General features: G+C 42.2%; 1 protein-coding gene across 1 annotated transcript in view; it reads right to left on the bottom strand.

Moving 5' to 3' along the window:
* EEPD1 (endonuclease/exonuclease/phosphatase family domain containing 1) overlaps positions 1–13,681 on the bottom strand; it is a 62,778-nt gene that overhangs the window by 24,057 nt on the left and 25,040 nt on the right. The window contains exon 2 of the mRNA XM_063156950.1: positions 5,734–5,785. Within this exon, the coding sequence (XP_063013020.1) occupies positions 5,734–5,785 (52 nt within the window). The remainder of the gene's footprint in view (positions 1–5,733; positions 5,786–13,681) is intronic.

The raw sequence follows: 13,681 nt of genomic DNA, 5'->3' as shown, positions 1-13,681 counted from the left end.
CATCAAATGCACACACAACCACATTTATATCCATGCAAGCAAGATGCGATGTGCCTATGCTTACCCTTGCAAATGAAAACCAGCACCTCTCTTTCAAACACCAAAAAGCTCCTAGGGATAACCTTTCACAAATAAACAACCTGCTCTGCTCAGAGAGGGATTTTATAAAGAACAGAGATTACAATGGGCTTAATCATGATTAAACACTGATCTGGCTCAATCTACTCAAAAGCAGACAAAAGATAAATAAAAACCTCCAGCAGATGCATTTCATACTGGAAATTCTGGAACCTCAATTGACGTCATACTTTTTATGTTCTGATAATATCTGGAGGAAACAGTACACTGGATCAAGAAAACAAAAGCAAATTTTTAGTTAAAATTCTCCATGTGCTGTGTAAAAAGAAGGCGGCTGCAGCAGAGAGCACACAGGGCAGCTCAGCATTTTACAAACCTCTTTTTGACTGCAGCTGAAATTGCACCAGCAGAGCAATGCTGCTAAAAGTAAACAAGCACCCCCTTTTTGCCTCATCTTGCCCTGTAAAACTGTGCAACAGCAGTCACTGAATTTCCCCTCACACAGAAGCCACTTTCTGATCAATGGCAGGCATGTAAAATTTCTTCTAGTAAAATAATGCCACTTTCTCAGTACCACCTCAGTTGTGCTTCACTGCTTCCTCATGCACAGTGTGAAAATTCTGTGTGATGGGAAGGGGCTGAATTTAGCGAATATTTCCCAGATACAGACATCTGGTCTTTCCTATGGGCGAGGAAATCCAGGAAACTGATTCCATATCGTGGAAGACAATAGGACTGCTCATGGAGGTGGGAAAAGCCAAAAATGAGCACAGATTATAGACACTGTCTGTTTACAGAGCTGTTTTCCATTTAATGCAACAAGGTAAATATGAAGAAAGAGAAATGGCTCTTTAGATGGTGTGGGGGGAATCTACCTGGAGGAGAAGGCTGATCAGAATTTTCTCATTCTATCATCTCCAGCAGAAATTCCTGATGGATGACCAAGTAAGGTTAGACCAGCAGACAGAAGAGAGCCCTTCCTGTGTTGAGAATGTGCATGGCTGCTTGCCCTCCAGAGAATTCATTCTGTGCTTCAGCAGCACCAGGTGAAAGACTTTCAATCCCTCTTGATTTGTGACCTCCAAAACTTCTCCAGTGAAGGTGAAAATCCCCACACAGACAGTGCAAGGAGACTGATAATTGTTTTGCTCTTTTCACTTTCTTTTCACTGACCTCTTGGACATAGCTCACATAAATTAGCAGTCATTCTTATAGGCAGACCTTAATGGTGAAACTTGTGTAACTGACACTGATTTTCAAGCTGCAATTCATTGTCAACTTCAAGAACATCATCCCTTAACAAAATCAAAATTCTCACCCCAATTCCTATTATCCTTCGGCCCACCTAGTGTGTCTCATAGCAGTCTAAGTAGATCTCTTCCAACTCCAGGCAGAACAATCATCACTTTGCAAGTGAATTCCACATTTACAAACTCCAGATCAGAATCACATGATTTGCATTTCCTAGATGGGAAGCCAACAAACTTCTCTGTGGAGTCAAGTGAACAGTCCTTTGTCATCTTGAGTAACAGCAAATTCATTTACATTTTAATACACAAGTAGGAAAATAATGGGTTACTGTTGCTTGCTCACAAAGCAGGCTTACCTTTTAAAAAACTGTCAGGGGATTATTGAATTGTACAAATTATTTCTTTTCCTCTATAACCCACCTCTGAAGCAGAAATGAACTCAAGAGCCCCTGTTAACACTTGAAAGATGCAGGAGGAAATGCTTAGAATGCAAAGAATATTTTTATTTTTCTTGTAAGATGGATGACTCTTCCTGCATAACTTACTGGCATCAAGCACTAGTGAGAACAATTGCTTTGGTGTAGATGCTTGCCTATTGAAATGGGCTATGAGTTTAAATGCTAAAACAGTAACCAATGAGAAAAGTCACCTGGCCAGGCAGTTCAACCTAATTACTTACACAGATTTATTTTTAAACTATAAAAACAGCATGTTCCTTGGGAGAATTATTTTTTCCCCTTCCCCAAATAAATACAATTAACATTTGGCAAGTAGAATTCTTCTTCTGCAATTAAGGACTTGCCAAAATTAGATAAAGTAAAGTACTCAAACACACACTGGGGCAAGAGTGCCGCTGGGAGCGTCTCCCCGCGCTGTGCTTCTGGAAGAGGAAGAGATGTTCCATACAGGACTCGGCACCAACAAGCCTGAGTGCCTGTGATACTTCTTCCTAAAGCCTGAGCAGCCTTGAACCCTTGTGGGGACGAGGCTGGCATGGCTGGAAGCCCTCCCATGGCACCTGGCCATCCGTGTTCCTCCCTGCCCTCGGCAAATGCCAGCAGCACTGCTGAAGGGAAGGCACGCAAGTAACACAATCCCACAGCAGCAGGGCAAGCTCAGCAAGGGGGCAGGGGGAAGCAAACACATTGATTTGAAGGCTCAAGGTAGGACAAAATACAGGTAAGCACAGGCTTGGTTTTAAACTGCCTGCAAGACCACTCACATGGAGCCTGTGCCGGCATGGATCTGACAGACTGTGGCCAAAACAAACACAAACCCACCTCTGACACAGAATTTTCTCCAGGTAAAGGCTCTTGTTCTTCTTATGTGACCTGGTTCACTGAAATAAATTATTATTTTCCCATTCCTCCTAGGAGCAGTAAGTGTGGTGCTGGGGCTCAGCTCCACAAGCAGCACCCTGTCTGTGGTGCTTGCAGGAGACTGCAGCACCCCAGAAAAACAAACCAGCAAACAAACCAGCTCATGAACAGCATCCAAGGGTCAGTCCAGCTTGTCCCAGTCCTGGAGAGGCTGTAATTAAACCCTGGCAATCATGCCTCCTGTTTTGGCAACACAAGGCATTAATGCCACCAGTGTGGTAGATCTTGGGCTTAAAGGGCCATTTTGGCCCAATTTGCCAAAACCTTTGGGTTTAGGAAATTAAACAAATGGAGTCTTTGCATGACATAAAGCTTCTCACCACACTGTGAGAAGCTTTACGTCATGCAAAGACTCCATTTGTTTAGTTCATTTTCAATAGTCAAGGTGGAAGAAACATTTAAAGACACTTGAGTACCTAAGACAGAACAGCACAAAATCCTTTTCCAGCAAGCAACACCCCAACAGTTCAAGCAAGTTCTCCCAGCCTGCTCCAACAGTCCACTGGCTTCATGTGCCTCCCCTCGCAGTCTGCCTGTGTTATTCATGGCCAGAATAATTTTATGGCACTGCCTCGAGGCCCTGGTTCTCCAGAGACTTGCTGCACATGCATCCAATTTCAACGTGGTTTGATTTCATGGAGCTTATCTGCAGCCCCTAAGTCTGTTCAGCAGGGGGCTGCTGCTCACTCCGGGATTCCATGCAAGTGTCAAAAATATATAAGAACACTTTCAAAACTGAGCAGCAAATTTTAGAAACAAGAAAGTTTCCAAAGTTCAAAACCATCTACGACAGACTGGAAAGTGTCCTACAGGAAAAACAGTTTTAAGTTATCATGTCCATAGCTACTTTAAAAGAAACTTCCCTTTGAAAACCAGAAAAACCCATTTTAGAATAAATATGAAAATATTATCATTTAATAATATTCTGTATTCCTGCAGTGTAATGCTGATAAATAATGACTTACAAATACAAAACAAAGCACAGTGTTCTCAAAACCTGACTCTGCAAGCAGGCTGGACAAGGGATTTTGTTCTATTCTGTGGGCTTCTTTCCCCTCCTGTATTAAAAAATAAAGACAGCAAATTTCTTTGAACTTACATAATTCAAGCCTGTTATTTTCCATAGGGCTAAACTGGCCTTGTAAATTCTTTAAGCTTGGCATTGTATGAAAGCAGATATCAAATATTCAGAGAGCTCAATTTAGAAAGATCATTTTTCTGAGGCTGAGCCTTTCTGAAGAACTTCCTGCAGCGCTTCAGACAATGCCTCAAACTGCCATTCCCACCAGGCTGAGATCACTTAACCTTGCCAGGCCATGTTTTTGGAGGCATTGGGCCAAAGGGAAGTACAGGTCTGCTGGAAAGGTGGGAAGGGTGTACAGGGTATGAGGAGCCAGAGGATCCAACTGCTGCAAACAATGAAAATTTGCTAAGATCAACCTGATTTCCACAATGAGAGGTTGAGAACCGTGTCTTGTTCATGTGTGAAAAATGACAATGTCTCATGCGTAGTCCTGTGTTACTGCCTTTTATCAAAATCTACCTCTTCAAGTCAAAATCAGAGTTGACAAACACCAGTGAAGAGATGCTCCATGTCACTGTCATATTTTCTGAAAAAATCCCTTTGCCAGGATTTCTTCTCCTGGGAAGCTGAGAAGCCTCCAAGAAAAATGAAAACAATAATTATCTCATTTGCTTCTCCATGTTTTGCTGCTTTGAAATGGGGTTGGAGATTATTTATCCAACATGTGAATTGCTTTTACTTAGTGATCAATCACGGTCAGGCTGTATCGAACTCTGAGGAGTCAGTCACAAGTTTTTCATTAGTATCTTGTTAAGCCTTCTGTAAGAATCCTTTCTCTATTCTTTAGTATAGCTTTAGTACAACACTGTTTAATATAAGATAATATCATAAAATAATAAATTGGCCTTCTAAGAACATGGAGTCAGATTCTCAATTCCTCCTTCACCCTGGGGACCCAGCAATGACCACAGCCCTGTGTGAATTAACTGGGGTGTATGAAGGATCTTGGTGAAATGCATGTCCAGTCAGTGGCAAAGCACTAGGCTGAAGCCCCCAGCTGCTCTATCTTTACTCATTGTTTCTAGAGTACCCAGCAGAAGCAGCCCGAGCACAGCACTGCAGGACATCCTCCCTCACACAGACAAGGATGTGTCCAAGGCAGGAGAAGGGTTGCTCCTTCCTCCCTGAGCCTTTCCACACTACTCAGAGGTACAGAGGGGCTGCTTGGATCAGGATCAGCTCAATGCCTGCTCTAGGACAGCAGTTTTTCCAACGGGGCTCAGAATCCACTTGTTTTCTTTGCATGCTAAAAGGTCTCTCATGCTGCCTCACAGCTGGCTCCTTGCTCTTGAGGTGAAGTTGTTGGTGTAGAAAGTGAGGGTGAGCCACTGGTCCCAGTATGGGCACTGGGAGTCCAGTCCTACTTGCCAGGCCAGAAGAATCATAAAGCAGAAAGAAATTTGGTTCTTCATCCAGAAGCAGGCCATCATAGGACAGTTTGGGTTGGAAGGGACCTTAAAAGATCATCATCATCATCATCATCCAACCCTCATGCCATGGGAGGGACACCTTTCACCAGACCAGGTAGCTCAGAGCCCCATCCAGCCTGGCCTTGAACACTTCTAGGAATGAGGCATCCACAGCCCTGAGGGACCTGTTCAAGTGCCTTCTCACCCCCACAGTAAAGAATTTCTTCCACTTATCTGACCTGAGCCTGCTGTGCTTGCAACACCCTTGGATGAAGAGCAACACTGGATTTATCAGTTACTGATTATTATTAAGCATTGCTTACCCCGAGCTTGCTGTAAAATCAGAAAACACCAAAAGCACGCAGTCAGCTCAGACAAAACATTGACCCTCTGCCTTCATGCACTATGTAGCTAGGAAAACATCCTATTCTATGCAGCATGGTATTCCATGAAGTTAGGAAGAACAACTAACACAGAGGGCTTTAAGAGCTTAAATCTGTTATAATAATTGCATTAGATGTATTTTTAAATACCTTTTCCAATGCTTCTCTGTCAGCCAGCTCCTGCACAGCCAAAAGCTTGATACTGTAAGAAAAAACAGAGAGAAAAAAAGAATTAATCACTCTACTGCAAGCATTGCAGAAATGGAAGAAACAGCAGAACTGCAGCACTGTTTTTATCCTATCTCTTGAAAAAAGAAATACAAGAAATGCTCATGATGAAACAAAACAAAGCAAGAGAAACAGTGACACTTTGTTTGCCTTGAATTAGCTGTCACAAGCAGATTTTTTGGTTTCTAAGTTACAAGCATATCTGAATTTGCCTGACAAACTGCATCAATCATTACTATTGCAATATCCCAAATTAACACCAAAGGATCTTCTGAATGACAAACACAGAAAATTATTCCAGACATTTCTATCAGTTGTAGTCAACTTTGTTCCTCGGTGTCAACAGGTTTCTATCAATCCCAAAAAACCATTCCCAGGGATTCACCATATTACATATGAGGTGCAGGAATTAAGACAACCCAGCTCAGAGGGGGAAGAAATTTGAGGGAGAGATGAGGAAAATGTGCACCACCATTTAAAGTTAGGGTAGAAAGGTAATCCTCAATTATTATTCTTATAATGCCCTTTGTTAATCAATCCCAAATTTCTTCACCTACTGAATCTTTTCTAGGTTTACCTCTAGGGGCTAAATCCTGCACCCTGAATTTCATTCACTTCAGCAAGGTTATGAGATTCACTCAAACAGGATTCTACACCTGTCTTGCAACTGCACAGGCTCACTTCCCTTACCCAGTCTTAAACCCAGTCACTTAATATATTATCCTTGAACTCCAGAGGATAATTTCCTTTACCCGGGGTTACAAAAACATTTTTATGGCAACAGAAGAATTAAATGATGCATATAAATATTGTTTAAATTACTCTCACCACCCTGCACACAGACACAGTAAAAAGCCAGTATAGTTAAAAGCTTATATTCAAGAGGGTGTGAATAGTCAACACAGAAGCCTGCCAAAGGATATAATACAAAAAGTTTTATTAGCCTTTCAAATCCTCAGAGCAATACTGCATAATTCTTGAGCATCCACTGACACCTCATATGCTAATTATATACATCCATCCTGCAAGAGCAGCTGGCAAAGCATAGTTTTAGTCCTGTCTTTCTATGGCTTCCCACTGCAGGTATTCACAGCCTAATCCCTAAGCACCAATGTGCTTTCACTTTAATGGACTTCTAGCTTTCAGTGTCTTCAAGGTATCATAAAAAGCCTATACCATATGAATTATAAAATAGCCACAGACAATGAATTTCTAGTCTGCAGAGACTATTATTACTAAGACAAAGAGGGTGGAGATGGTTCAGAAAACAGTGGGATAATCAGAAAAATGAAAAAGGTGTTCCATTAAAGCCCAACCACTGTGGTAGCAGGGGACGTGTGATTTGGTGTTACTGTTTGGTGAACACACTAGGCTGCACACACACAAATTCAGCTGAACTGGAAGGCAGCTAGGGAAAGTACAAAACCAATACAAGGTATTTGTAAACATAATTTTCCTTGCAATTCAGCCAGCATGCAAAATAAAAATGGGCCGGGCAGCAAGCAAAGAAGGCAGTTCCATTAAAAATCACCTCAGTGCTGTGTCCAACTCAGAAGCAGCCCTAGCTGATGCACCTTGGAGAACAATAACCCAGGCAGGAACAATACAGGCACAGTCAAGACCTCCCTCTGAATTCGGGAATCGCCTCATTTTGAATTACTCACCTCTGTTGCAGTGCATTTGAGAAATACACTGGACAGCTGAGAGGGAGGTAGGCTAACACACACAGGGATGCACTCAGGGTGCTCACCAGGCTGCTGCAAAGGCGGCTTCAAGTCTATGCATACATGGGTTGGGGGTATGCAAATTACTCTTGTCTTTTTCTTTTTGAAGCTAGACTTTCTGATTACTTAATCAAATCAGTCAAGGCTGTGGATGCCTCTACCATTTGACTGATTTATTTCTAGAATGTTATATGTGAGTTATGTGACACTCAATAGCTACAGAAGAAAGATGTAGACTGCCCTAAAAGCAAGTACCACTTTCATTAAAAATCATCATCTCACTGTAAAAACCTACCTTCCTTCCCATTTACACCTGTAAAGCCCCACAAGAACTTTTTCAACTGCTATGTATATATTTTTTTTAAAGTATCCAGTCACAGAAAAGCAAGTAAGGAAACAGGACGCAGGAATCTTTTTACTTTATTTCGTTATATTATGGAGATGCTGTACCCTTGTTCAAGGTGAAGAAACCATACAAAGGGTTTACCTCTTGCAGAGATACCGCACATGCAGGGTCAGAATCAAATCTCAATTCAAAGCTGCTGCATGATTTGCAGCAACATTGGTTTGATTCCTGGAGAGAAAAAGACTTCCTCTGGTGTTACAAATTAAAAAATCAATGTTTGCCCAGTACTCTACTCTTTTCTCCTCAGGTAACACCTGAAAATACCTCAGGTATTTTTTCTTGGTCAAAAGGAATCTGCAAACACAAGAATCAGCTGCAAGATCCTTCTTTCCTTAAAGCACCATCACAGACACTCTCTCTGTCCATTGCATTACAGCCTGGAAAATTGCTCTTGATAACCAGCTATTTACTGCTATTTCTTCCAGCAGTTTCACGCAACATTAGTACGTGCTACTTCGATGCAATGTCAGCTTGGAAATGCAGCTTCTTCCAAGGCTGCTGCTTTGGGCATTTGATGCTTCAAAAAGATTTCAGGTGCTTATTTAGGCACTACATCAGCAATCTTATAACCACTGAGAGCAGCTCATAAATTCATTTGCTGTTTGTAGCTTTTTGATTCAACAAGAATTTCAAAGGAGATGTGAATACAGACAGTAACTGGGGAAAAAGAGGGGGAGGAATTCTCCAATTAAGAAAAACTCAAATGAAATGCAAATAGTTACCAAAAGCCAAAACTGAAGCCCAAGCTCTTGCAGTCCACAATACAACACTGAAGTACTACTCTATTTATGTATATCCTTGGCATTATTTCTTTCATCCTCAACCATGTTGTGCAACTACTAACTCATGAAAAACGTTGTAGAAAAGTCATATTTCCCAAAGAAACCTTATGGCTCCTGGAGAGTCTGCTCTAACTTCCCAGCTTTAAAATGTACTGGTTAAGAAGCTGTAATATGAGTAACTATACTGAAAATGCCTCTGCTTGAATACGAAACCCTATTATAAATACTCACTGACTGAATTACTTACACGATCTATTTAAACAAAGCTATTGAAATTAATATCCTGGCACCCCAGGCACACTGAAAATACTTGAAAACATGCAGTGATCAGGATGAAGGACTCTCCTCCAGCACTGAAAATATGCAAACATGATGTGCTGTCAAGGAAACATGACTCCCTCTTTTTTTGGCCATGGGTGACGCACGGCATTCTCCTCTAAGGGAATTCCTTTTGGTTTCCAGAAGATTAGTCACAGTGCTGAGCAAATGCCTACAGCTTCAACACATTTCTACACCTCAGGGTATCATTGCAATCCTTTCCTCAAAGTCTTCCTACTCAAAAACAAGTAGCATTGGGTTTCTCTTTTTAATCCCACATGCCCAGGAGTAATTTAAGTCATTCTGGCATTCTTTTGCAACGCTGCAAACTTGCAGATAGGTCCCTTGCCTGCTGATGGCTTCCTGTTCATCCTGAGCCATCAGGACCACATTTAATTTGCATTGAGCTTCACTTCCCAGCTTGAATTCACATTGCCCACAAAATCCCATCTGCTCTTGCAGTGGGGAATGTTGGGGCTCTCCTAAGAACCACTAGAGGGGCATTTGCCTGCAAACCAGTGAACCTATGGCTCTGCAGCAAGGCATGGTCTGAGACTGCTGCACAAGGCAGATCCCAGCTCCATCCATGCAGAATGCACCTCAGGTCTTTACCTGAGGAAGAGAAGCTGCTTCCTCCAAAATCAGTTTGAAGGGGTAGGAAGGTTTTTAGAGTTACAGTCCATTTCTGGACCACCCCTGCACAGAACTAGAGCTGCAGCCATTACAGACACAGGTCACCTGGCCGCCACTGTCAAGAGAGAGGGTCCCCAGAGCAGAGCATCAGTGAGCACAGTGACCTATTTCTGCTGAGCTGAGCACAGCATGGAGCTGGTAATTTTGAGGAAAGGGAAAAGAGGAGAAAGTGAGGAAAATGTGAAGCATTAAGTTCAGCAATCAGAGACTCAGTGAAGTGTTTAAATGAACACTTGGCCTCAGTATGGTGCCCTACAAAAGCTCAATTACATACCTTTGCTCGAGGCCTGAGTTTTTCTAAATCTCTGGTGCCTTCTATCAGCCAGTGCATAAGCCTAAAGTTAACAACATTGAGAAATGCCATTTGCCTTCTCTTGCTTTTCTGTCGCCTTCTTCAGCATACAGCTGCACCAAATCTTGCTTCAGCTACTCACAGACATTATTATAAATAGCCCATGCAAAAACCACTCAATCCCAAACCATTTTGAGCAACATAAAATAATTCCTTTCTCCCATTCCTCTAGTTTACATACTCTTCCTCTTTGCTCTTGAGATAAGATCCCACAAACATATTATGGCCCATGGTGAAGTTTTAGGGAACACTTATATATCTAAGAGTAGAGCATGAATGCATGTAACTGAAGTGTTTACTGACAGACACATATGTGTTAGTTAGCTAACAAAAAGAACAGGACAAAACCACTTGGGCCACCAAATTTGTATGTCAAAATTGTATCTGCAAACCTATCCAAACTGGCCTTGCTCCTAAATCTATTCTGCTCTAAGAGATGGGCATGAAATGTGAGAGTTGGACTAAAAAAAGAAAAAAAACGCAGCTGAGCTGTGCTAATGGTACCTGGGAGGGAGCACTCTCCATCAGCTGCCTGCTCTCCCCATTCCTCACCTTAATCTCCACTTGTGCTGTTGAAAGGGCACACTCATCACCATTCACAGTCCCTGTTTTTCCTTTGGCATTGCTGGATGATGGGGCGAGTAACAATAAGGATGGGGAAGCACCCCATGCATGTATGTGTTCCCTGTGAGGGCTGTGGTGGTGCCTGCTGCCCCAGCTGTCAACAGCCTGAGGTTAAGGGCTGTGATTAACTCTTTTCTGATTGTTTTAAGCATAGTTAGATGCTTAGAGAAATAGATGGAGAGCAGGGAAAGCTAACAGCCCAAAAGTGGCAAACACAGATAAACACAGATCTTGCAGATCCTTGTGGCTTAAACAGGTGTGAGGAGATGTGGGGGGGAGTGGTGTGTATAGAAGGGGTGGGTTTGGGGGGTTTTTTGGTTTCTTTTTTTTTTTTTTTTTTTGCCGTTTGGCTGTTTGTTTTAAATATAAACCTGCTGCTGGACCTTGTTGCTAATGACTGATGGGACCCAGGCTTCTCTTCCCGACTCTACCTGCCCCTGTGATGAATACCTTGCACAAGGGTAGGTCAAAGAACAGGCTCGCACCAAGAGCACCTAGCAGACTAAGTTTAACACAGTGAGATGATGGGGAGCAAGTCTGAGCACGCTGGGGCTGCAAAGGGATCTGTGGCACTCAGTTTTTGGGGCTGCCCACGCTGACCTGGGCAATGGGTCACCTAAGTGGGATGCCTTCACAGTGAAGGAGCAACTTTTAAGGCTTTCATCAATGCATGCACTGTAAAAATACATCTTATTTTTGCTGGCATATCCCATTTACAAAGTAGTCATTTCCTCCCAAGACCCTGTTTACTCACACCCCCATAAAAACAAAAGCAGAAGGAGGAAAGAAAAGCATGCTCAATGACTTTCAGCCTCGTATACTTCCTTCATCTACCCCTGTGAAGTTGGATGAGGAAAAAATCCCCAGTTTCTCCTTTTCCAATAAAAGCATCTGCATCTTCTCAATCACTCCTTAAATGGAAGGAAAAACTGTGTCCAGTGCCACATCTTAACGGCTGCTGGAAGCCACCAGAGAGTTTCTGAAGTCAGCTTAAGGGCTTGGATGGGAATACCATGCCATATTGCTTTGGGACTAACTGCCAGCTAATGACACAACAAAATATGTTGGAAGATTCTCAGGAAAAAATGTATCCACAGTAAGAAGAAATAATGATAAAATCTGGGAGCTGCAGGGAGCTGCATTTCCTACATATTAAATGTATTTATATTTATCTATACTATAGATACACATAAAACAGATCATATACATGTTATATATAATTTTTAAAACATTCATATATATACACAACTATAAAATAGGTGAATTTATTTAGGCTACTTTTTTTGCAGCTCCCTCATTGGGATGAAAGCAGATACTCTTCAAAGTCTAGTCATTGCTGATTTGCCTGCAGCATGGTCTGAAACCAAAAAGCAGATCAAGGCACTGCAGTTGGAAAGGGAACCAGGAGTAAATGGAAGGAGCAGAGAAGCCAAAATCCATCAAGCAAATTGGCAATGCAGTGCAGGCCACACAAACACTCCCACCCTGACGTTTGCATTCACGGATCCTATTACATTATGTGAGGGATTGAAGTATTTGTCACAGGGAGAAAGGAAACTGTAACGGAACTAGAAGAAGGAAAACATGAATTATGGATGGTTACTACTGAGAGTTGAAGGGGGAGAACAGCAGCATTACAAGGCAGGAGGCAATTGAAATAGTTAATTTCTTTCTTTTCCTATTTCAGTGGTGCCCTGGATTCAGGGATGCTCTCCTTGTGCTGTTCTCTGCCCCAAATTTGCAGCAAAGCCATCCCTTTGCAGGACCTATGAACTTTGCACTGAGTATCTGATTTATGTTCATGTGATGCTGTGGTTTCAGTGCAGCTGTATCATTGCAGGGACAGAATGATGATTCATAAACTCTGAGCATTGTGCATTCCCAAGGCATGAGAGAAAAACCAAAAAGGCTGCAAGAACAGCAACCTTCTTCCTAGACTTCTGGAAGGGAATACAACATTCTCACAATGACCCAAACCACAACCAACTGCAGGAAACACGTGAATGATCATGTATGATGAAACCTGGAAGCCTTCTTGACCACCTCCTTGGAAACACCCAACCCAAGCTATTTCCAAATGGATGAAATCCATGCTGCTGTGCATACAGACTTCCACTAAATCAGTAAGCAGAGCACTCAGCAAAATTAAGAGGGGAGCTGCTCAAAACCCAGAGAATCTCTGCGAGGCTAAAGAAACATCACCCTTATCCATCTACCCAGAAAAGGTGTCTCCTGAGTTGTGAGGCAGTGATGCTTTATCAGACACTTGTGCAAATTCTGGGAGGTTCTATCAGAGAGTAATTTAGGAGCAACTGGGAAGACTCCCATTTACCTCTTTCTCCACACAGAGGATCAGATCTTGAGCCTAATTGTTTCCTTTTTTCACGTGAGGGGGGAGAAGACAGGGGGGAAGAGACTTTCTACCTGTATAAAGTCTCTGAGAAGATTCCCTCAAACTTTAACACTAGAGGAAGTGCCAGAAGGGTCATCCTTTGGGTGCATGCAATGCACATGTAAATACTGTTCTTTCTTTCATTAGTAGGTTCATAAATCTGCATTTGAGGTGCAGAGTACCTTGAAGTCTCAAGCACTGTGCTAACTGTACTTTTCAGAAACACTTGATTAAGTTAGAGGCCATCCTATGGCCTTTTCTCTTGATATCCTGTTATTACTCTTTTCTGTCCTTCTCCAATTTGGTCTCTGCAAACTGGTGCAATGCCAAGAGAGTGGCAGCAGTTAGAAAAGTAAAAGTCAGGGAAGACTTCCAAGGTCCTCAGAAGAAATGCTGGTTATTAAGGGCTGGGATACATTGCACTTGATTGAACAGAATCAAAGCTGATTCCTGAGAGGCAAAGGTTAATTAGGCAAATGGCTCAAAAGGATCAATCTGTTCTAACCCATTATTTGTTGATTTTTTTTTTTAATTTTAAAAGAGTTTAAAATAGACTAGGCAGCTGAAAATATGTCCCAA

The sequence above is a fragment of the Melospiza melodia genome, chromosome 1 (genome assembly GCF_035770615.1).
Source record: "Melospiza melodia melodia isolate bMelMel2 chromosome 1, bMelMel2.pri, whole genome shotgun sequence".
In the NCBI taxonomy this organism is placed as follows: Eukaryota; Metazoa; Chordata; class Aves; order Passeriformes; family Passerellidae; genus Melospiza; species Melospiza melodia.
This window is presented reverse-complemented; position numbering and strand designations above follow the sequence as displayed.